The sequence below is a fragment of the Schistocerca nitens genome, chromosome 3 (assembly GCF_023898315.1).
Source record: "Schistocerca nitens isolate TAMUIC-IGC-003100 chromosome 3, iqSchNite1.1, whole genome shotgun sequence".
In the NCBI taxonomy this organism is placed as follows: Eukaryota; Metazoa; Arthropoda; class Insecta; order Orthoptera; family Acrididae; genus Schistocerca; species Schistocerca nitens.
Window position 1 is genome coordinate 549,181,514 of NC_064616.1, and position 26,128 is coordinate 549,207,641.

The 26,128-nt window shown below is 41.6% G+C and overlaps 1 protein-coding gene across 1 annotated transcript in view; it reads right to left on the minus strand.

Annotated features, from left to right (window-relative positions):
- Nucleotides 1-26,128, minus strand: part of LOC126249329 (uncharacterized) — a 462,872-nt gene that overhangs the window by 234,632 nt on the left and 202,112 nt on the right. The window contains exon 3 of the mRNA XM_049950984.1: nucleotides 23,001-23,127. Within this exon, the coding sequence (XP_049806941.1) occupies nucleotides 23,001-23,127 (127 nt within the window). The remainder of the gene's footprint in view (nucleotides 1-23,000; nucleotides 23,128-26,128) is intronic.

A 26,128-nucleotide genomic window follows, 5' to 3' on the forward strand; every position in this document is an offset into this window, starting at 1 on the left:
GATCATAAGGCCGTCGCGTTAGTACTGAGTGCGGCTGCAAATAGACAAGTATTGAAAGGTAGAAAGATATTTCTGCTTAGGCAGAGCAACAAGAAATGGAATTCAGATTACCTTCGCGGTCAACATGAAAATATTATATCCCGCACTGACAATGTTACATAGGAAAAACCACCGCTGTAATTCAGTGGTCAGTTTATCTCGCTGCTATGTAAAGGATTCGGACTCGATTCCCATTACTGCCTAGTAGATAGTGTCCGAAGTACCATGCGGCTTTTCGCAGATGATGCTGTAGTATACAGAGAAGTTGCAGCATTAGAAAATTGCAGCGAAATGCAGGAAGATCTGCAGCGGATAGGCACTTGGTGCAGGGAGTGTCTACTGACCCTTAACATAGACAAATGTAATGTATTGCGAATACATAGAAAGAAGGATCCTTTAATGTATGATTATATGATAGCGGAACAAACACTGGTAGCAGTTACTTCTGTAAAATATCTGGGCGTATGCGTACGGAACGATCTGAAGTGGAATGATCATATAAAATTAATTGTTGGTAAGGTGGGTGCCAGGTTGAGATTCACTGGGAGAGTCCTTAGAAAACGTAGTCCATCAACAAAGGAGGTGGCTTACAAAACACTAGTTCGACATATACACGAGTATTGCTCATCAGTGTGGGATCCGTACCAAGTCGGATTGACAGAGGAGATAGAGAAGATTCAAAGAAGAGCGGTGCGTTTCGTCACAGGGTTATTTGGTAAGCGTGATAGCGTTACGGAGATGTTTAGCAAACTCAAGTGGCAGACTCTGCAAGAGAGGCACTCTGTATCGCGGTGTAGCTTGCTGTCCAGGTTTCGAGAGGGTACGTTTCTGGATGAGGTATCGAATATATTGCTTCCCCCTACTTATATCTCCCGAGGAGATCACGAATGTAAAATTAGAGAGATTCGAGCGCGCACGGAGGTTTGCCGGCAGTCGTTCTTCCCGCGAACCATACGCGAGTGGAACAAGAAAGGGAGGTAATGACAGTGGCAAGTAAAGTGCCCTCCGCCACATACCGTTGGGTTGCTTGCGGAGTATAAATGTAGATGTAGATGTAAATGAAGGGTTTCTCCTCTCAACCTCGTGAGGCCGGTTGAGGAGTTGCGACTCCAAGGCAAAGAAAGCTGACAAAAACCGGTGAGTGCGGAGCGCTGATTCCACGCCACTCCATACCGGTTGGTTGATCCCGATTGGCCCATCAGCATGTTATTCTCAACGCAGAGAAATCTTCTGACGAAAATGTAACTTGGGATGTACCCCAAAAGAGTGCTATAGGACCATTACTTTTTACAATATATACAAATGACCGAATGGATAACGTCGGAAGTTCCATAAGGCATTTTTCGGATGATGTTGGTGTATTCAGAGAAGTCGCAACGATAGAAAATTGTAGCAAAGTGCAGGAAGACCTGAAGAGGAGTGACACATGGTACAGGGATTGGCAATTGAGCCTTAAAATAAACAAATGTAACGTACTGCGCACAAATAGCGAGAAAGGACAATTGTTGCATGACAATACCACTTCAGAATAATCACTAAGATTTATAACATCCATCAAATGTGTAGGAGTACGCATATAGAGAGATTCAAAGTCGAACGATCATGTAAAACTAATCTCAGGTGAGGCAGATGGCAGACTGAGATTCACTGGAAGGATAATCAGGAAATGTAATTCACCCACTAAGGAGGTAACTTGCAAACCATTGTTTCCACCAATACTTGAACATTGCTCATCCGCCTGGGATCAGTACCAGATAGGACTGATAGAGGAAACAGAGAAGATCCAAAGAAGTGTAGCGCGTTTTGTTAAATGTTAAAACTTCACGTAGAAGATAATCCAAATCCACTGACAGACGATGCGATAGAGGCGTTCAGCATCATGGTGTCCTTTGTTATAACGTTTCCGCTGGCGTACGTTCCTAGCAGAGACAAAGAAACGTACTATGTTTCATGGATCTGACAGCTTCCAGCGACTATGCTACAGCTGTGTAATCAAGCAATAATGGATCTTTCTCCCTACGTACATCTTGCGGAAAAATCATGAATTTAAAATTGGATAGATTCGAGGTTATAAGGAGGTTTCTCAGCGGTTGTTCTTCCCGCGAACCATTCGCGACTGGAAAAGGTAAATGAAGAAGTGACAGTAGTACACAAGGCACCCTCCGCCATACAGCGTAAGGTGACTTGCGAAGTACAAATGTAGATGTATATATCTTCAGCAAAAATCATTGTTCGTACTTCCACAGCAAATTCAGATGTCTACCTCTTTGTCATCCACAAATGCACAGTATTTTGTAAATAGGTCTGAACACATAGAAGATAGAACCTGTCTTGAACGTATAGCATTCACAACTACAAAAATTCGTTAGCATTCCTTCACGAAAACAGTACAAGAGTGAGAATTTTCCATCTTTGTAATTGTATGATTAATAACTAGTAAATGTTACAAAGTATTGCCTCACAGGTTTTCGGTATAGATTGAATTTCCTGCCAAATTCCACCCACCCTGCAAACTGTAAATAAATTCTGTACGTTCAGATGTTACTGGCTGTAAATTCATTCCAACACAGAGCGGATGCGATGAGACCCGTTCCCACATATTTTGAATAAACTCTTAATTTACTCTTTCGTCGATGCTATACCAGTTAGCGTTTACCTCATCATAATGAAGTAATTAAATATGTATGCTAAAAAATAACATCCATTATTATTTTTCATCGTCTTTACCTAAACGGATAAAGTGTTTATAGAGCAAATGGAATCGCATTGCACCACAGGAACAGTTAAAGCAAAATGTATAAAACCTCCGAGCCTTTAACCTTTGAATGAGATTTTGTGGCTGAATGTGCCAGTTAGATTAGATGGCGATATTATGGTATAATATAAAAAAGTTTATATTTGATATTGTATATCTGTCACTCGGTATATATATTTTATGTGCGTTTAGCGCGTTGTTTGTGTTAGGAAAGACCATTGACTTTATGTGGTGTGAGTATATGAATAATTTTGAAGAAAGACTTTCCTAGTTAATGTTACTCAGATAGTTGATTTCTTCCCTGGATTTAGTATGAAAGTAGGTTTATTGTTGATTTTTCTTTCCTTAATCAGTATGTGAAAAGGGTGCCAGCATAACCATTGACTGCAGCTATTCGCTTGTGTGTGTTCAGTTTCTGCTGCAAATAATTTACATTGAACGATTGTGTGTTCGAGGGTAACGAGAAGAACATTTAAGTCGTGTTGTTCCTTTCCTGTGAACATTGAAGGTGTGTTTGTTGTGAGTCAATCTATGGAATTGTTCTTTTCATATTCTACTATCATTTTTAAGATTTATTTTGTTTGTGAAGTACTTCAAGTATGTTCTCGATTTTTGCATTATCGTCTGGCAGAAGCAATGTATCATCAACATAACCCAACGTATTTGCTCAAACTATAAGAAACACTGCAGTGAAATTGTTCAAAATGCTTAAATTTACTTCAGTAAGGAAGGTAAATGTAAACTTATACCATATTAAAAGGGAAATTGTTGAAAATAACGATGATTATAAAAGGAATATATCGAATAGAATTAAACGTGCCTAATTATAGAGAGTTTAAGAAAAACCGGAATGTTGCAGATTGAGAATTTATGTAAAGTTTTACACTGCGGTAGCTATACAAATTACTGATGTGTCATTCTGGCACAGAACAAGTAAGGCCAGCACGGAGTGTGATTACAATTTCAGCAGTACAACACATTCAGAAAGGCGTATTTTTATTAATGTTGACGTTTCTGAGATCAGTAAGAAGTGACGGCACTTATGGAACAAAAGTGGTGTTAACGAAAGGAGAGCGGATGTAAACAACAGGGCTCCCAAGAGCATCACAAATATATACTATGAAATTTACGGCGGAAGATCGACGTGGCCACAGCATACATTTATTAGTTTCCAGTTGAAGATACTCGTCTACAAGATGAGTCTTATGTAGTCCTGTGTTGTCATCTCGGTTCTAGGCGCTTCAGTCTGTAACCGCGCGACCGCTACGGTCGCAGATTCGAATCCTGTCTCGGGCATGGATGTGTGTGATGTCCTTAGGTTAGTTAGGTTTAAGTAGTTCTGAGTTCTAGGGGACTGATGACCTCAGATGTTAAGTCTCATAGTGCTCAGAGCCATTTGAAACATTTGTTGTCATCTTATAAATGTAATCATCTGTTCTGTTGGTATCAGGACATACACACGTGAAAGGGGGTCCACTCTACATCCTCCACAGTCCACGCCAAACCCGGACACTGTCTTGACCCTAGGAATATCTTATACAGATATATCTTAGACGATAACGTGTCCTTGTCGCTCACCAAATCAAACCTCTCCCATCTTACGAGTAAAACCGTTACTCGTCTGTGAGCAGGGCAATCATCTAACTATCTGTACTTCAGAGTAAATGTTGACGATCCAGTGCAAACTTCATGTGACGAACTATTAGATGAGCACATGTGGATGGTAACTTCATAAATGTATTATTTTCATAAGGTCTGCTGAAAATACTCGGCGATGTCTCTGCAGTGGACCGTAGTTAATGGTGTGGACTATTGGCGGTCGCTGTCAGAACGGGTCGGGGCAGTGTTGTCGCCGCTGGAGTACTCGTTATTCCTCGTGTTTTACTGTCCCTGTTAATACACAGCAATAAAACAACTGTCGCACTTCACCAATGTGGGACGGCCCTAGTGAATTGGCACGTAAAATTCCACTTCAAAATTATTTTCTTTGTAATGGGAAACAAACCGACGCTTCCCATCCTCAATGGGTATCACATGAAAGACGTGACAAGCAGCATTTGTTTGGGTTGACTCCTGCTGCATAATGCGCAAACGAAGTCGGAAATATCTGTCGAAACACCATAGAAAATTTGGTGACCACTCTTGGGAGAGACAACCTGTATAATTCCTTGTACGTAACAGCAAGTTTCGCTCATCTATAGCTATTGCTAAATTAAAGTTCCCCGCCGTGTTTTTCTGTCTGTATGTGAAGCCTAATCTCAAGAAATACTGTACGGATTTTGATACGGTTCCGGCTTGTTTGTATAATACAGAGTGTCCCATTTATCTTGACCATCCAGATGCAAATTACAAACTGTTTCAAGCAAATGTTCTGTAGCCATCAGGGGGACATCAATCAGCATAATTGCCTTCGTTGTAGCTTTGTTTTTTACAAACATTTGAACAGCGGTATGACTTTTTTTAATGGAATCCGGTATTTTTTCAGTAATTCGTTTCCTCTCCTAAAGACCTATTTAAAAATGTATCACAATATACAATTGACTGAAACACAACGTTATTAATTACATGACACAACACTGACTTTAGCCCGGGATCACAAACTCGTCCCTTTACTGGAGTTGTCAGAAAACAAATGAAAACCAAGTAAAAACGTAACACAAAACTGACTTTACTGTACCATTTTCCATAAGTAGAACATTCAAAGGTGCTCAAAGTGGTGACCCTGGACACCGATACATTGGTGCACTCGTTGAATGAAATAATTATCCACTGCTTCCAGTGTTGCATGCTAGAGAGAATTACAAGCAAGAACGAAACGTTCTTGCATGTCTTCTGGGGTTGTTGGAATATCGTGATAGACAACGTCTTTAATGCATCCCAAAAGAAAAATGTCCTGAGGATTTAAATCAGGAGACCTAGCAGGCCAAGTAACTGTTCCTCCTCGACCAATCCATCTGGCACGAACATTCATTTCAGAACACGACGTTCACGCAAGGCTTTATGTGCTGGACATCCATCGTGTTGATACCACATAAGCATTCTGCTTCTTAGCGGCACTTCATCCAGAAGAGGAGGAAGAATTCTTCTGAGGAAGTTGTCATACGCTGTGCCGTTTAGACTACCTTTGATGAAAGAAGGGCAAATAATTGTAGTATCAAGCATCCAACGCCAGACGTTAAGTCTCCACTGACGCTGATGTTCCACCTGTCTAAGCCATCGTGGGTTGTCGCTGGAACAATAATGCATGTTCCTTGTATTTACCTGTCCTTTGTTTGAGAAGGAACATTCATCGGTAAATAGAACATTGGAGAAGAAGTTCGTGTTGGCTAAGGTTTTCTGCAGTGCCCACTGACAGAACTGTACACGATTCTGGAAATCATTCCCATGCAATCGTTGATGTTGGTGTTAAAATGGTTCAAATGGCTCTAAGCACTATAGGACTTAACATCTGAGGTCATCAGTCCCCTAGACGTAGAACTACTTAAGCCTAACTAACATAAGGACATCACACACATTCATGCCCGAGGCGGGATTCGAACCTGCGACCGTAGCAGCAACGCGGTTCCGGACTGAAGCGCCTAGAACCGCTCGGCCACAACGGATGTAAGTGTACATGGTAAGGATGGAACCGGTGACGTGTAAGAATACGATGTACACTGGTTTTAGGAATACCAATCGCGTGTTCAAGCTGTCATGTGCTTACATATGGAGTCACAGCAACTGAAGCGAGAACAGTAATTCGGCAGCTTCGTCTGTGCGAGTGCTACGAAGATTGCGTTGTCGTTGGTTAAAACTTCCCATTTCCTGAAGCGTCGCAACAAGACGAGAAAACATCCTGTTCTTGTCAGGATATCGCTCTCCGTACAGTTCCGCTGCCTGAGTTGCATTTCGCCTACCTTCAACAACAACAATAAAAGAAACTATATCGATGCGTTTTGTTGGAAGGACAGCCTTTACTGTACGGCTGCTCTCCACAAAAGTATTTAAAAGGACTAATAAATGTACCTGTACATAAGAAAACAGTATTGTAATTACTGTTCTGCTAACTTACATTCCTCACAAATGAGTAGCATTTCTACCTTCTCTTCGTTGATATACATTCTACTCACACAACTCTTCAACTGACGATGGTTGGCGGAATGACGGATGTGCATTCTACTTATGTTAACATTTGTCCTCTGTGAACGTCAGCAAGAGGATGTGTTCCATTACCCGAATACCTTCAATAAGCGCTGGGAGCGTCAACTTCAGTGTTGTATTATATAATTAATAATTTCTGTGAATAATTTCAGTGAATGGTACAATGTGATACATTTTTGAATAGGTCTTTATGAGAGAAAATGAATTACCGAATAAAAAATACAGGGTGTCACTGAAAAAAGTCATACCGCTGTTCATATCTTTGTAAAAAAAAAAAAAGCTACAACGAAGGCAATCATACTGATTGATGTCCCCCTGATGGCTAAAGAACATTTGCTTGAAATATTTTGTAATTTTCATCTGGACAAACAGTTATTTAAGGTGGTCAAGATAAATGAGACACCATGTATACTGGTGATCACGGCATTTTTCGCAATTGCTGAATATATATGGCAACTGTACATACATACTAAACTCTTTCTTCTCCTTCTCTCTTTCATCTCCTTTTTACCCTTCTCTTTGTCCATTTCCTCCTCCATTCTTTCACTCTCTCTCTGTGCATCACCTCCGTCCACCCTCTCTCTGCCCATTTTCTCTGCCCCACTCTCTACGTCCACTTCTTATCTGTCCTCATTCTTCTCTCTCTGATCATCAACCTTGTTTATTGTTTTTGCAAATGAAACCTTGACTGGGAACTGAAGTCGCTTAAAATAAATCGATCAGTTGATTGGGATAATCGATATACGGGGTATGAGAGACACTTATTCAACTGCTCGATCTGCTAGGATATTAGCGTCTATGACAACATTTCGCATAGTTTTAATCTGCGAATGGATAGAGTAATGAAGTTTCTGACGATTGGCATTCCACAGTACTATTATAAACATAAGATGATTAGCCATAAACACAAATGTCTGTAAAATCGACAGTGTAGAAGAATAGAAGACCGCGCATGGTCGGAATACAATTTTTGTTTGAATATACACTCCTGGAAATTGAAATAAGAACACCGTGAATTCATTGTCCCAGGAAGGGGAAACTTTATTGACACATTCCTGGGGTCAGATACATCACATGATCACACTGACAGAACCACAGGCACATAGACACAGGCAACAGAGCTTGCACAATGTCGGCACTAGTACAGTGTATATCCACCTTTCGCAGCAATGCAGGCTGCTATTCTCCCATGGAGACGATCGTAGAGATGCTGGATGTAGTCCTGTGGAACGGCTTGCCATGCCATTTCCACCTGGCGCCTCAGTTGGACCAGCGTTCGTGCTGGACGTGCAGACCGCGTGAGACGACGCTTCATCCAGTCCCAAACATGCTCAATGGGGGACAGATCCGGAGATCTTGCTGGCCAGGGTAGTTGACTTACACCTTCTAGAGCACGTTGGGTGGCACGGCATACATGCGGACGTGCATTGTCCTGTTGGAACAGCAAGTTCCCTTGCCGGTCTAGGAATGTTAGAACGATGGGTTCGATGACGGTTTGGATGTACCGTGCACTATTCAGTGTCCCCTCGACGATCACCAGTGGTGTACGGCCAGTGTAGGAGATCGCTCCCCACACCATGATGCCGGGTGTTGGCCCTGTGTGCCTCGGTCGTATGCAGTCCTGATTGTGGCGCTCACCTGCACGGCGCCAAACACGCATACGACCATCATTGGCACCAAGGCAGAAGCGACTCTCATCGCTGAAGACGACACGTCTCCATTCGTCCCTCCATTCACGCCTGTCGCGACACCACTGGAGGCGGGTTGCACGATGTTGGGGCGTGAGCGGAAGACGGCCTAACGGTGTGCGGGACCGTAGCCCAGCTTCATGGAGACGGTTGCGAATGGTCCTCGCCGATACCCCAGGAGCAACAGTGTCCCTAATTTGCTGGGAAGTGGCGGTGCGGTCCCCTACGGTACTGCGTAGGATCCTACGGTCTTGGCGTGCATCCGTGCGTCGCTGCGGTCCGGTCCCAGGTCGACGGGCACGTGCACCTTCCGCCGACCACTGGCGACAACATCGATGTACTGTGGAGACCTCACGCCCCACGTGTTGAGCAATTCGGCGGTACGTCCACCCGGCCTCCCGCATGCCCACTATACGCCCTCGCTCAAAGTCCGTCAACTGCACATACGGTTCACGTCCACGCTGTCGCGGCATGCTACCAGTGTTAAAGACTGCGATGGAGCTCCGTATGCCACGGCAAACTGGCTGACACTGACGGCGGCGGTGCACAAATGCTGCGCAGCTAGCGCCATTCGACGGCCAACACCGCGGTTCCTGGTGTGTCCGCTGTGCCGTGCGTGTGATCATTGCTTGTACAGCCCTCTCGCAGTGTCCGGAGCAAGTATGGTGGGTCTGACACACCGGTGTCAATGTGTTCTTTTTTCCATTTCCAGGAGTGTATATTTAAGTAGAAAGTTAATATAGGAAAAAATATTGTGCAGTAGTTTACATGGGCTACTGTCATCGTGGAAAACGGCTGCGAGAAAGAAATCGAACCCACACAGTTTGACAGCACAGCACACTGCTCGACAATCTGGAGTAATGGTGTGGGTGTCATTTGTTCTCTTTGGTTGTCATCCATGGCACCTTGCAGCACAACGGTACGTCGACGGTATTCTACTCCCCGTTTTGTTGCCCTTTATGGGAAGCCATTCTGTTCTTACGTTTTACTAATGTAATGGCCGCCTGATACGGTTAGTGTTTCTACTGCTTGTCTTCATGCTTGCCAAACCCTGCCTTAGCCGCAAGGTCGACGGATCTCTTCCCATTTGAGAATGTTTGGAGCTTTATGGACAGGTTCCTCCAACTAGTTCAGGATTTTGACGATCTAGCGTGCCAATTGGACAGAATTTGATACGATAGTCCTCAGGATGGCATCCAACAACACTACCAGTCAATAACAAACCGAATAGCTTCTTACCTAAGGGTCAGAGGTGGACCAACGCTTTATGGACATGCCCCGTTTGTGAAGCTTTTTCTCTTGAATATATCATCCAATGTTTCTGAAATTTTAATCATTTGTTTGTCTGTAAATGTACATGACATCCACCGATTTCGGCGAAATTCGAATAATTCCTGAATGGTGCGTCTTATTTTTTGTTTATTTTTTTGTGCTAGAGTGTACTTAACGTTCGTGTCCACTCCTTTTAGGTTTCCCAGTTAGTGATGTTTTTCATAATTAGTACCTAATGCAGGTAAGTAATTAATATTTGGATAGGCTCCAACGTAAATTGGTCGCACAAAATGTTTAACAAGAAAATGGTTCAAATGGCTCTGAGCACTATGGGACTTAACATCTATGGTCATCAGTCCCCTAGAACTTAGAACTACTCAAACGTAGCTAACCTAAGGACATCACACAATACCCAGTCATCACGAGGCAGAGAAAATCCCTGACCCCGCCGGGAATCGAACCCGGGAACCCGAGCGTGGGAAGCGAGAACGCTACCGCACGACCACGAGCTGCGGACAAAATGTTTAACAGTTACACCGTCATCGTTCCTTGATAATTTAACTGAAAATATCCTTGGGCTTCATATTATATTGCGAGAAAAGGTTTGTAAGTCTGTTGTTGTCTAGGTTATATCACACACACGCATTTGATATTCTGCTTGTATTTTTATACTAGTTGTTAAATTATTTTATGATTTGTGTTTAAGTAATGTTAAAGAAAACATCAAAACATTCAACCTTTCTTAAGGCATCGTCATTCTAATCTTGTTGTCTGCTAATCAAGGTACAGTGTAGTTATATTTGGTTTAATAATGATATTTATTTTTTTATGACATTCGTTGGTATGCATTTGAATAAAGAATATTTTCTTGAGATGTCCCAATTTTAAAGTAATGTACAATTACCAGTCGCAATGCGTTATCATCACAATATACAAATAATTGTGGTTCATATACCGATTAATACTGGCTAACTGTTTCTTCTTCTTAGGCAGCCCACTGGTTTTCATTGAATACTCTGAAACTTGCTATCCGAAATATAAGAGCAAACCAAGGTTTCTCCTTCCATGCTAAAATTTCCTAAGAAATCTGATGAATGACTGTCACACTACTACAAATGTCGTTACAGCCTGTTGAGAAAATCTACTGTAGGAATGAAATCCAACTTTTCAGGTTCTTTGGATTTCCCGCAGTTAAAGTTACGAGTTCCGCCAAATTATTGGGCTCACTCCTTTATTATTATTTTCGGTTCTCGTCGCTGTAGTGTGTCAGAGTGTTTGCTCAATATATATTTAGATACTTTGAATCATTGTCAGACTGACCATATCTTCAATTATGTATCGAAATTCTATAATTTTAGAGTCTTATTTGTTCTTGAGGAGTTATATGCGGTTTGAAACAGAATTTCATAGTATCACATTGATGGTAATTCATGGTTTACGAAAAGGTTTAAAGCTCCTTATATACAAAGATTTCACCGAACTAAGTGGCCCAGTGACCAAGTCAGTGGAGCTATCATCGGAAAGTGCAGTTACAAATGGTGTGCACAAAACAATCATTTACCATTTGTGTAGTTTCTCGAAGAAAACAAACTTTTTGATATTTCAGTTCACAGTTATTGTCACTCAGATCCACTGTTCGTCTCTGTCTTTATTGTCGATGAGATGTTAATGTAAAGTCATCCAACCATCCAAGTTTTCAAAATATGTTAAATACTATTTTAAAGGTAATAAGAGGCGCAAAGGGCCCCTACAGAAGTTCACAGCTTCGCCGATGCCCATACGGATACGGCAATTTACGAACATAATCACCGGAGCATTTCTGCGCATGAGTTCTCGCCGGAAATTTACATTCTAAGGCATAGTTCCGCTCAACATAACTCGGTTGTAATGTACTTTTCATCCATACGGGATAATCGCAATGCGATGTGTGTCAATGACAGGCCACGCCTTGTTGGCCAACCTGTCTCTAAATATCAGGTCGATCATATGGCGGAAATACGAAGTTACATTCACTCTTCGTCTGAAACGTTAGTCTGAAAAATACATCTGACACCTTCTCAATATCATAGTGAGAATACAAGACGTTTGAAAATGTCGCATTTTTCTCGTAGAATGAAGCAGAAGCTGACAAAAATATCGCATTGTTATACCTTTCTCTCCAGAAAGATCATCATCTGATTTATAAGCACAGGGCAAAGCCTTGAAATAGTTTCGTATTATAAGAAACAAATATCGCTTCCCTAATAATGATTTAGTTTCTTAACGGCATAACACAGTTAATGTTTAACGTCCCACCGACTACGAGGTCATCGGAGAGCATAATATAGGAGCACGTCTTCATCAAAAAGATGGTGAAATAACTCATTTATAAGCCAGTAATCTGCTTGCTATTTTACGTTAACGCGGTTGCTCCAGTATGTAACACAGCGATAATAATGACAGAATATATACAAAATACCCAGAGAACGATAAATACAGGACATATATCGTCTGATATGACAAGAATATTCACATATATTATTGGTAGTAACGTAATCCATGTCAATTCTTTCTCACCCCGCCGATTTAGAAGACAATCTTGGGAAATGTGATATCTGATAAAGCAATAGAATCCATAAATAGAAACCCGGTTAAATCAGCAAAACACACACACGAACACACGCGCGTGCACGTAAGCCAATATTGCAATAATTTCTGTATGAATGGCCTGTTATCATTTTTTTTTCCGTGGCCATGAGTGAAGTATGAGCAATTGGAGGCTTTTTCAGTGGTGTTCCGCCATCAAATTCTGTTGATTTGTAGTCTCATCTTGCATGGGTTTTTAGCATGTAGTGTTCCTATATAAGCAGATTTGCGAAACACGTGAAAACAAAATATGTTCTGGCGCAAACACAACGACAGCTTTGAGTATAATATGGTGAATGGATAGTGTACTGAAAATAACCTGCATTTGTGTCATCAGTTAATTATTATTGGAAGCAAGATTAGAATCTAGACATCACTGTCATGTCGGTCGACTTTTAAACAAATAACGAACATCAATGACAGTAGGTTACATTGTTTGTGTTTATGCAGTGCTACTGGGTTACCCTTTAGCTTTTTTTGTTTTTTTGTTGAACGTAAAGTAACTGTTAGATGAGAATACATAAAGTTTTTAAGTTATCTTCATTATATTCAAAAAATTTTAACACACACACACACATATATATATATATATATATATATATATATATATATATATATATATATATATATATATATATATATGGTGTTACAAAAGGTACGGCCAAACTTTCAGGAAACATTCCTCACACACAAATAAAGAAAATATGTTACGTGGACATGTGTCCGGAAACGCTTAATTTCCATGTTAGAGCTCATTTTAGTTTCGTCAGTTTGTACTGTACTTCCTCGATTCACCGCCAGTTGGCCCAATTGAAGGAAGGTAATGTGCTTGTGTTGACATGCGACCCATTGCTCTACAGTACTAGCATCAAGCACATCATTACGTAGCATCAACAGGTTAGTGTTCATCACGAACGTGGTTTTGCAGTCAGTGCAATTTTTACAAATGCGCAGTTGGCAGATGCCCATTTGATGCATGGATTAGCACGGGGCAATAGCCGTGGCGCGGTACGATTGTATCGAGACAGATTTCCAGAACGAAGGTGTCCTGACAGGAAGATGTACGAAGCAATTGATCGGCGTCTTAGGGAGCACGGAACATTCCAGCCTATGACTAGCGACTGGGGAAGACCTAGAACGACGAGGACACCTGCAATGGACGAGGGAATTCTTCGTGCAGTTGACGATAACCCTAATGTCAGCGTCAGAGAAGTTGCTGCTGTATAAGGTAACGTTGACCACGTCACTGTATGGAGAGTGCTACGGGAGAACCAGTTGTTTCCGTACCATGTACAGCGTGTGCAGGCACTATCAGCAACTGATTGGCCTCCACGGGTACACTTCTGCGAATGGTTCATCCAACAATGTGTCAATCTTCATTTCTGTGCAAATGTTCTCTTTACGGATGAAGCTTCATTCCAACGTGATCAAATTGTAAATTTTCACAATCAACATGTGTGGGCTGACGAGAATCCGCACGCAATTGTGCAATCACGTCATCAACACAGATTTTCGGTGAACGTTTGGGCAGGCATTGTTGGTGATGTCTTGATTGGGCCCCATGTTCTTCCACCTACGCTCAATGGAGCACGTTATCATGATTTCATACGGGATACTCTACCTGTGCTGCTAGAACATGTGCCTTTACAAGTACGACACAACATGTGGTTCATGCACGATGGAGCTCCTGCACATTTCAGTCTAAGTGTTCGTACGCTTCTCAACAACAGATTCGGTGACCGATGGATTGGTAGAGGCGGACCAATTCCATGGCCTCCACGCTCTCTTAACCTCAACCCTCTTGACTTTCATTTATGGGGACATTTGAAAGCTCTTGTCTACGCAACCCCGGTACCAAATGTAGAGACTCTTCGTGCTCGTATTGTGGACGGCTGTGATACAATACGCCATTCTCCAGGGCTGCATCAGCGCATCAGGGATTCCATGCGACGGAGGGTGGAAGCATGTATCCTCGCTAATGGAGGACATTTTGAACATTTCCTGTAACAAAGTGTTTGAAGTCACGCTGGTACTTTCTGTTGCTGTGTGTTTCCATTCCATGATTAATGTGATTTGAAGAGAAGTAATAAAATGAGCTCTAACATGGAAAGTAAGCGTTTCCGGACACATGGCCACATAACATATTTTCTTTCTTTGTGTGTGAGGAATGTTTCCTGAAAGTTTGGCCGTGCCTTTTTGTAACACCCTGTATATATCTCCAAACAGCATACGCTGCCCTTGTTTGTCTTTTGCAGTACAGCTGATATTTCGCTGTAGTTTGTCATCGGTAACTAATATGCATTTTTCTGAAGTGAACAGTGGTACGTTAATTACGTTTATCGTTTTTTAACTAGATTATTCTAAGTTTTTGCGAAAAAGTGTACCTGTCTGTTAGTCGAGAGGCCATGACGCCATGTTACTCATGATGGGCGTCGCAAAACTCGTGAGAATCGGAGGAGAATGTAGCTTGTGTGGACTTGCTTTGTGAATCTTCAGACAGTTCTTTCAGAGCAGAGAACGTAATTCCTTTAAATTGAGCTGTGTATTCAGTTAATATTTTCCTTCATCCCACGTGGACTTTGGGTGTGGTGGTACCAGTGTGAAAGCTCACGTCTTTATGAAAGTTGAATTCTTGTGACCGTGTTTGTTTTAACAATAAATATGTTTTTAAGGATTCTGCCTTTAACAGAACACAATTTACCGTTATTTCTTCGCCCATACATATTGAATGTATCATAAACAATGGTAAATTGCATAGTGAATTGACACCATGGAACCTACAAAATTAAATTTAGGCAAATTACATCTGTACTCCAAATTCAAGAATTCCATGAAGTCCATCACATCTAACATGCCCTCTAAAATACGAAGGAGGCACATTTCTTACCAAACTACGCTACCAACCTAATAAACGGACGATAAACATAATTAACATAGTGCTGCTGAAAGTAAAAAATTAACAAATAAACTGTAACAGTAAAATAAATAGCATTAACATAGAGCAAAATCACTCAAACCCTAATATATTTATTTATGGCTTTAAAATTTGATTGCCTTCTATATAAAGTTCAGTATTTAAGAGAAACCCTTAATGGCTGAAGGTAACAAATTATTGAAATATCACCTATACCGCAGAAGATGGTCAGTTAACACATATAATTTTGTTAAGACTTTTGAAATGTATCGACGGCTATTCTAGAACTACATGAATTCTCGCGTAACATTTACTTGGCTTTCGACGAAAGCGATGGTGAAAAATCACCGAAACTTGTGTGGGTGTAATACAAACAAATATGTTTTGCTCATCGTAGAATTTTTTAAAATGTATTTGCATCATTGTCTCTTATTCATCAATGTGGCTAGTTTCCTTGTAGGCCTACGAAATAGTACTTCGACCTAGCGTTCTACAGGAATTGTACACCATGTCATATTTAACAAGTAATTTTTCAAATGATAAATCGTAAAGCATCTTTTGTTGTTGTTAAGTAAAATTGATGTTGCTGAGCACACATATCCGATCCCTGTCCACTGCGAAACCGTGTTTTGCTGTAAGAAATCCTACACTGACGACATGCCACAGTCCTTGCGTGGTCTGTAGAGCACTTGTACTTTCTGTCTCCCTCACAAAGTGGAAAGCTCGTCACGGCTAACGCAAGACCAGCGAATGGAACCGGGAAGCACATATCTGGCGTAGTTCTCTTGCACACAGCTTGCATTATAGAAAGCTGTTCTCTGCTTTGTCAACAGCCCATGACTGTCTTTTTATCTCTTCGGTGGGATTTGTGGAACAATGAGGAGAACTCAAAAAAGACGCTTCTCCAACAGGAAGACACATTTTTACTAGTTATCAGAGACCACCCGAATATACTGTAACACGGCGCAGTATCCAGACCATTAACCAAATTTACTAAATCACTTTCTCTGTTAGGTTTGCTAAAAAGTTACAATCCTGCACCTCGAAGGTGTTTTTCTTCCTCGATATTTGCTCGATAATGTAGAGGAGATGAGATAGTGATCGTTGATCATGAGGTTATCAGTGGACATCTTCAAGGAACATAAAATCTCTCACTGCTTCACAAGGTCTAGTTGGTGACATCGTGACATGATAGTATTTTTAACATTCCTAATGAAACTCTCGGCTGTAAATCAACTGATCTACGCTCTTAAAATGCCTTTATACAACTGTTGACACAGTTATTGTGGATTGTAATTAATTAAGCAGAATCGAGATCTAACTTTTGGCTCTGATTACACATACGTTGCCTCTGAACCACTCCATCCATCTACAGCTCCCCCTGTTGCTTTAATATCATGATATTATATATCATTTATGTTCTGCATCTACACCTAGATGACTACTCTGCAATTCACACTAAGTGCTTGGCAGAGGGTTAATATAACAACATCCAGACTATTTACCTACAGCTCCATTATCGAAAAACACTTGGGAAGGACGAACACTTATATCTTTCCGTATGTGCTCTGATTTCTCTTATTTAAAAGCGGTGGTCATTTCTCTCTGTGTAGGTGGGAGGCAACAAAATATTTTGGCATTCAGAGGAGAAAGTTGGTGACTGAGATTTCGTGATAAGATCTCGCCACAACGAGAATCGTCTTTGTTTTAATGACTGCCACCCCAACTTGTGTATATACCCGTGACACTATCTCACCTTTTTTGTGGTAATACAAAACTAGCTGCCTTATCTGATCTTTTTCGATGTACTCCGTCAATCCCATACGGTAAAGAACCAACACCGTGCAGCAATACTTCAGAATGGGAGGGACATGCCTAATGAAGGCTGTGTAATAGATTTGTTGCATCTTCTAAGTGTTCTGCCAATAAAACGCACTCTCTGGTTCATCTTCCCCACACCACCATCTGTGTGATTTTTCCAATTTAGTTTGTTCGTAATTGTAATTCCTAGATATTTAATTGAACTGACAGCCTCTAAATTTGTGCGAGTTGTCGTATAACCGAAATTTAACCGATTCCTTTCAGTAAGGCACTCATGTGGATGACCTCGCACATGCATGCATGTTCCGAAGGAACATTGAATCGTAATTCGGAATGAAACAGGTGCTGCAATACCGTATTTCAAGAAAATGTCTGCCCTGTACGAGAATATACGAGTACATAACGAATGCACGAGTACATGTCATCGACACAAGGCTGACGACATATGGAAGGTTGGGTCCGGCTGTGAGTCGTGCCAAGACAGCCTAATAGTCAGGTAACCGCTCGCGATAAGCGAGAAATCCGACTTCGAGTCCAAGTCTGGTACAAATTTTCGTTTTCGTCATTCCGTTATGCAACTGACGGTTATCCATATTCGCAACTGAGAATACATTTCGCATATTCCATAACGGCTGTAGTCACCGCAGTGCCTGTTGTTTCGGACATGCATGCATTTTCTGAAGGAACACAGCATAGTAACTCAGAATAACATAAGCACTGAAATACCGTAATGATGTCTGACTTTGCTGATGGAGTCCTAACCTCATCTCTGCGTGCAGCGTTTCATCACAATCAAAGTGAAGCCCTCGAAGGTGTTCCTTACCTTTTGGTTACAGATGAAAATCATGTGGGATCAAACCGGGATATGGAGAACTATCGATGACAGTGAACCTAAGGTGTCCGATTGTTGCAGATGTCGCTGTGCTGGTGTGTGATCTGGCATTGTTATACTGAAGAAGACGATACTCTGTCTGGGAATAACACTTCGAATTTGAAACTCGATTACAACACACTGTTTCCCATTTGCCAATATTGTTACGTTACGCACCGTCGTGTTACACGCTACAGTTCGGAGCCCTCTAGCGGCAGACATGAAGAATGAATATAACGTTTTATTTAAATAGATTTAAGAGTTTTCACTCTAAAAAATCAGAAGGGTTACTTTTCAGTATACCCTCGTATATGGTTACTAAGCATGGAGCTATTACATAAGCACACTCGGAAAGGAATCTAATTGGTGTATAACATTGACTAGAAAACTTGCCTTTACTGAGCGAATGACATGCTTTTTTCGTTGCTTCTGCAACAGTATCCTGAACTGTTTTGTGTACCATGTGCGATCTACTCGTCTCTTACCAGTTTGCTCGGTATGAGTTTCTCAGTTGCCATCAACACTAACATCTTGCCTTTACTTACACAGTTACTTTGAAAGGAATGGAGACTGTTTCTTAGGAAGGCTTCAAGCAAAGTTTCATCCGATTGTGAAATAGGTATATCTTGCATTTATTGTTGGTGAATTTGGATGATACGGATTCAATCTTGCTACAACATACATTGTGGTTACTAATCCATTTGTTCGTCATGATTCTCGCTATTCGCTCAGGATTATTTGTTGCTAAGAGTTCAAGTATGTTATCGCAGCCATTTAAACTTCGAATGGGCTCGTGAACAAATTGCTCAAAATAATTTTCGGAGAAAGCATTAGTATAATTTCGGACTATGTTTTATGCGTATCTCCGAAATTAAACATGTATTTTCGCCAACATGTAGAAAGTGGATTGAATCCACCACAACTATAACTGTATGAATAGGGTAAGACTTTTCACTATTCATTGTCAAATAGCTGTAGCTAATCCTGATCTATTCTAATATAAGAGATGTTGGTCTCCGGGACATCACTTTAGCCATTCATTACGAATTTCTGAAGAGCTCTATCCCCCTTGTAAATGGGAGAGACAGCATTTTCATATCCCACTTTCACAGAGTGCAATGCCATGTGAAGTCGCTATCAAAATATATCCTACTGAACCTGTAAGTTAATTGAATGCGCAGTGGTAACTAATATGGAGCCTTTGACTCGATGATATAGGGAACACGTTTCATCACACCTTTGTCACACATTTGCGAAGCAAAATACTCCTACTTTCGGTGATTTCAGAGGGGAGATGAGAATTCGACGGAATTTGTTGGGAGGGGTTCGTAGCTGTGGTCTTGCGGTAGCGTTCTCGCTTCCCGAACACGGGGTCCCGGGTTCGATTCCCGGCGAGGTCAGGGATTTTCACCTGCCTCGAGATGACTGGGTGTTGTAACGTCTTCAATATCATTATTCATCCCCATCACGGTCGGAGAATGGCAATTGCAAACCACCTCCAGTAGGACCATGCCTAGTATGGCGGTGCGGGTCTTCCGCTTCGTTCCACTACGCTCTGTCAAAGAGTATGGGACTTCATCATCATCATATTCGGAGCAGAGGCGGAAGGGAGAGGAAAATTTAGTCATATTCTGTAAAACAGACATTTGTTAACATCAGAGTTCTTCCCTCAAGAAGAAACAGATCTAGAAGTATGGTACCTTAGGTTGAAATGGGATTTGCACTAAACAGTCTTTACATTTAACATCAATATGAATTCTCTGAATGACAGCGATACTTCAGGAGGTGTAATAAGCTGTAAGTCTCACAACTCATTATCAGTCAAGTGACAGAAAACTATCCGAGAAAATTACACAGTACTTACGTACCAGAATGCACTGCTATTAAAGGAGATTTGAAAGGGACAAAAATCTAAGTACACCATAGTTACCAAATTCTTAATACCTTTAATAAATCCCGAACTATGGAAACTTTTTCCGACTTGTTGGCGTTCATTCTGCTCAGAAAACTGGGAATGATACAAATACATGGATCTATCGTAGTTGGACACCAGTTACTGAAACAACCATCAAAGGGCGTGATAAAACTGGCAGTGTGTGACACTCGCAAATTCTGATACACGTACAGCTCACTGAGGTGAGGCTTTGTTGATTGGCGAGCCTGTTAGCGGAAAACAGAATGTGCTCAAGTCCAAAGTGGTGACTGCTACTACATAGTTCGGCAAGGCCAACCTGCTTTATCGTACGCGAAACAGGTTAAAATGACCAAAATGAAAACAGAATTTAATGAAAATTTGGTGGAAGCGATCAGTAAATAGAATAACCTGAGGAAATGAAATTATATAAGGGTTCAAGGGTCGCACTGGTTGTTCAAAAAATCGTTCACTTCAGACGATACAAGAGAGCGATGCTCAATTAGTAAAGGCAGAAGCGAGTCCTCAACACAACTAACGAACGTTCTGTAAACAGTGGTTAAGCATCAGACCTAGCTCGAAGTATGAAATCGCCAAAATTCCATAAAACAAAGGAAGCATAAATGCAGGTTTTTCGGAATAAGTCTTGACTGTTAATTTAAGTAAACGCGACGATTGCCTACACTGCAATATGAAAAGCTTAAAGAGTCCCGAGCAAAATTGAAACTTCTACTAAGCGTACTCCGAGTAGAACGATACACAACGGCGTCCACAAAAAGAGCGTCCTCAAAAACTTATCTAGTCGCCCCTGTCAGCCACCGTTTTCCACCAGTTCTTTAGAGGGTGGGGAAATAGCAGACCATTCGGAATGACGCTAAATAAGCCGCCCGCTGTTTCCTCGGTCGAAAGGATGTTAAAGAAAGTGAGCTTCCGTTGTCCTGGACCAGGCCTGTACACTAGATAAATTTGTGAATAGAAATTCAATTGAAAATTTCCACAACTTTACACGGTGGATGCGTGGGTAATCAAAAGACTCTAAAGGGCTGGATGTCCTTTGCTCTTGACAACACAAGGCTACAGGCATATTTGAATAGGACATATTGGACATTTCCAAAGACTCAACACAGAAAGTAAATAAAACTACCCTGACAGCTACTGGTGCAAATTCTCTTTCCATTACCCACACGTCTAGGTGTAACAAAGATTGTTTATGATGAAGATTACTTGCATGGGAAAGGGTTGCTGATGTGAAACGCAAAATAAAACAAATTGGTCCCTATGAATTCTTTCTCCAAGCACAGGATACAAACATTATTGAAAAATAGCAGAAAACTAAGCTTTTCGACTAATTCCAAAGCACACGAGCTATTCTAAATAACATTTACATTAATGGGAGATGGAACAGGCCCCTTTCAAGGGTATCTATTCAAAACGAGGCTCAAGTGTTATTTGAACCTTAAATCTGTGCATACATCACATATCATCGACTTGATCATAACATTCCAATTAAAATGCTGTAGTTGTAGCCAATCAAATTTATAAGATGCTATCAACGTTTATGGATATCACCTGTCATTTTGTGAGGATTATGCCTTACCATATGTTATACACTAAAGTCTTTCCAAAACATTCTATAAGCTTTGATACTGTCAAAGTCTACATCTGTACACAAGAACATCGAATAGCTTATACGATGTGTCCTCGTTCCAAACACTGTACAGACTTTCTGCTTGTATCTCAAAGAAAGAAAATTCCATCTATTGTAGCAGAAAAGTAGTATTGTCCTTCTATAGAGTCGTCAGGCGCTATTTCACTGGCGTTTTGGCACACATTTGTAGTTTGGTTTTTGCAAAGTGCAGCTGGAGTCGACCCAAACAAATATTGTTCATCACGTTTTACAGGCACACTCATTCTCGACGGAAAGCGTCGGTTTGTTTCTCGTTACAAACAAAATGGTGTTTAATGTGGAATTTTTCGTACCCCTTCTATAGAGCGGTCCCAAATTAGTCTAGTGCGATATTCATTTCATCGATATGTATTAAGAGGGACATTGGAACAGGAAGAAAACCCAGTACTCCAGCAGCGGCAGCACTGCCCTGGCCCACAGGAACTGCTACCGCCATATGGCAGCGCTGCTGAGCCGCTGCTGGAGTATTGTTTATTCTCCCTGTTTTACTGTCCCTGTCAATACACGTCGATAAAACGAATGTCGCATTAGACTAATTTCGGACCACTGTAAAATTGACCTTTAAAAATCGTTTTGTTCGCAACGAGAAATAAACCGACGCTTTCCATCGACACCAGGCGTCACGTAAAAGACGTGATCAGCAGTATTTTATTGGGTCGACGGCAGCTACACATTTCAAAACCGAAACAACAAATATGTCCCGAAACACCAGAGAAAATGCGTCTGACGTGTATTAGGAGAGACACAAATACTTAGTTTCCTAAAATTTTGTATTTTGTAAGAACGTGTCTCACTATCTGATATCAGGCGGACGAGGCACATAAAAAGGTTTCACAGGTGAAGGAAGACGTTATTCCACGGTCTGCATTTTAAAATACTAAATTCCGCACTATCACTTTCGGGCATGGCCCATTTTCAAGTGTATCTATAGCAACAGACGTAGATACGTCGTTCTCGCCTGTTACTATAGATGCAATTGGAAATGGGCTATGCCCGAAGCAAGTAGTATTTTAAAATAGAGACCGGTGGAATAATGTCTTTCTTCAAATAGCCCACCTAGAAGAAAATGAGCTTCGCATGTACTTCAATAGCTACAGTGCTTTTTTAACCGTCATAAGCCCAAAATCCTGGTTTAATTGTCAACAATGTGTTTGACATCTCACACAAATAAACAGGTCATACCTCAAGTTCAAGTTTCCGGAATTGTTTAAATGATCATAATGTTTGTTTTGTGCCTAAAGTTCATAATGAAAGTATAAAATGGGTGTGGTCTCACCTAATAGCTCATCCTGGGCCTTATATAACTCTTGCAGCTCGTTGACTTTATCGGCTAAGTTTTTAATTTCTTCCTCAGCTTCTGCTTCTTTCTTCATCAGAATTTCCATTTCGTATCTGATGAGCGCCTGAAAACAACCACACTATGTTTAATATTGCAAATATAACAATGGATAGGATCTCCCTAACACTATGAAACAAACTGCACACGTAATGAATTCTAGACACTGGTGGCAAACTGTGAATTTCGTGAAGAAGGATGACCACCGTAATTGTAACGTAATATCCACTACGAACTTTTCTGATTTACAGTAAACACACCAAGTTCAAATGGCTCTGAGCACTATGGGACTCAACTGCTGAGGTTATTAGTCCCCTAGAACTTAGAACAAGTTAAACCTAACTAACCTAAGGACATCACAAACATCCATGCCCGAGGCAGGATTCGAACCTGCGACCGTAGCGGTCTTGCGGTTCCAGACTGCAGCGCCTTTAACCGCACGGCCACTTCGGCCGGCAAACACACCAAGTACAAACGGTAACACCTCCTTCCGATTTTTGCGCGTATGCCATATCCTTTGTCACTAATCAAAGCAAGTCCTGTGTAAATGTTAACTTCATATAGTGACAATTTATTTGAGTCTACAATATGGCCACTCTGGGATATTTATATCGTGTATTCGTGTCGGTATAAGTTCCAAGAAGAATACAGGTAGACATCAGAGTGTTCGTTAAACAGAAGGAATAACGTTGACGGAATATGCAGAGCTCTTCCCAAAATCATTTTTGCTTTAGTAAGAATTCACATATTTTTCACAAAATTAGTAACGATCGACGATAGCTGGGGTGATAATATAATTACGCCTATAAATTAATGAAACCAAGATGATGCAGTTACTTCATTTCTTCCACACCTCTATTTTTACGCACAGTTATACACACTAGAAGGAGAGCTTCATTTTATTCGCTTTTGGACTGGGTGTTGTGTTGTCGTAGTCATTTCCTCTCATCAACATCGAAGTACATGTCGGCGAAGTGACATCAAATATGAAGATTTGCACCTGGCGTCATCAACACCAGAAGAGGTCTCCTTCCCAGTAATGCTACAATTATGGTCATTGTCTTGCAAATACATTTAAGTAGTTTTAGTTCAACAGTAATAATTTTCGGGCACTAGGAAAATGCTGAGAATCATCTACACAACTGGACTCACGCTAGATGGAATTATGTGTAGATTCCACTTTAAAAATGTCTTAATTTCTACAGTTGGCATGCATACACCTACGAAGTATTTTTAAACTGAATCTATAGATCTTACTTAACACCATCCTTTAGCACGATGAAGCTTGATATTTAAACATCATTCACTGCATACTCACTGTAAAAATGTTTATGTCACGACGATTCATGTCGTCGAAACTGTTCACTGCATATTTTATGTAGTGTAACAGTTGTGTTACTAAATGTGACACTTCTGTCACTAAATGTAACTGGGTTTTCTCTTTTGATGCAAGACAATTGTCAGGATGAGCATTCTAAAGCATTCTGTCAGGGTGACAATATTAAATAAATTAACTTCTTCCTTGGCTCGGGTATGAGGTCGAATGAAACATCATTTTTACATAAGATAACTTTTATTGAAGATTTGTACAACTGTATCTTACGGGATGTTCTGGTTTGGAGAGCGGCAGCTGTGTCGTTTGTGAAGTCTTCTGCTACGGCAGCGGCGGCGGCGGCGGCGGCGGCGGCGGCGGCGTCTGATTACGCGTATCGGTGTGTATCTCGTGTCGCCGTCTCGCCCAGTTGACTGGAGACGCGCAGCGCGAGGTGGCCCGTTTAATTATTGCGAGCGAAATCGTTCATCGAATGATACCTTGGGTGTCGCGTCCCAGTGTTTCTCTTCTCTAAGCGGCCGCGTGTGTTCTGCGTCGGCCAGCGGAGCGGCGCGGCGGGGGAAGGCCAGTGTGGCGGACTCGAACCACGGACTCCCGCTTGCCAGTCTTCGGCTGTCAGGTCTTCATCCCAGTTCACAGGTGACTACTGATGTGAGGCCGTCTCCTTCCCGTCCTCACGAGTCACCCGGGTATGTAAAAACCAGACTTCAAATACCTTTTAACTTCTGTCTTCTGGCGCCGCGGCTGCTGCTTGCTATTCCATTACAGCGGCGGACTTGGTTCGTCTGTGCATGATGCAGACTCTTCTTGCATGACGGTCTTCAGCACCGAAACTGACTGAAAACTATTGATACTCTTCGTTTCTTCCTTCGTCTCTCGTCTTCGTCTCCGTCCCCGTCTCCGTCTCCGTCCCCGTCTCCGTCTCCGTCTTCATCTGTCTGGCCCACTGCGTCTCGCGTATTTATTCACTTAAATTTACTGGAGGTGAACGACTTTACGGTCATTGCCTCTTCTGTCACGTTGAGAAGCTCCTCGAAGAATCTTCTTAACGTCGGTCATTGGCTCTTGGAATGTAGGCGAGGGCCTTTGATCCCATGTGACGACTGAGAAACACGTGAGCCGGTCATTGCCTCCTCTGTCAAGTTGAAAAGCTTCTCGAAGAATCTTCATAACGTCGGTCATTGGCTCTTGGGATGTAGGCGAGGGCTTTTGATCCCATGTGACGACTGAGAAACACGTGAGCCGGTCATTGCCTCTTCTGTCACGTTGAATAGCTTCTCGAAGAATCTTCTTTACGTCGGTCATTAGCTCTTGGGATGTAGGCGAGGGCCTTTGCTCACATACGACAACTGAGAAACATGTGAGCCGGTCGGGCGATGCCCTGACGGCTGAATCGACAGCGCCCGCTTATGTGGAACTTGCTGACTTCACGGTCATTGTCTCTTCTGTTCTGCTGTTCGGCCCGCTGTTTGCGAGTATGTAACTCTCTAAACTAAACCAAGTTTTTCATTTATATTCTAATTTCTAGTTCACTTTGATTTCACTAATTTATTTACTTAAGTACCACTCGACAGTAGTTTTCACGCCCAAGTCAAAGGATTGAAAGACTGCATCAAAACATCTACAAACAGAGGGGAGAGGAAGATCGCAGTCAAACGAACTACCGACGAAGAGGTCATTTTAAACGTAGTACATTCTCGTATTATAAAAGATAGGGAAAGAAATCTGCGCTTTC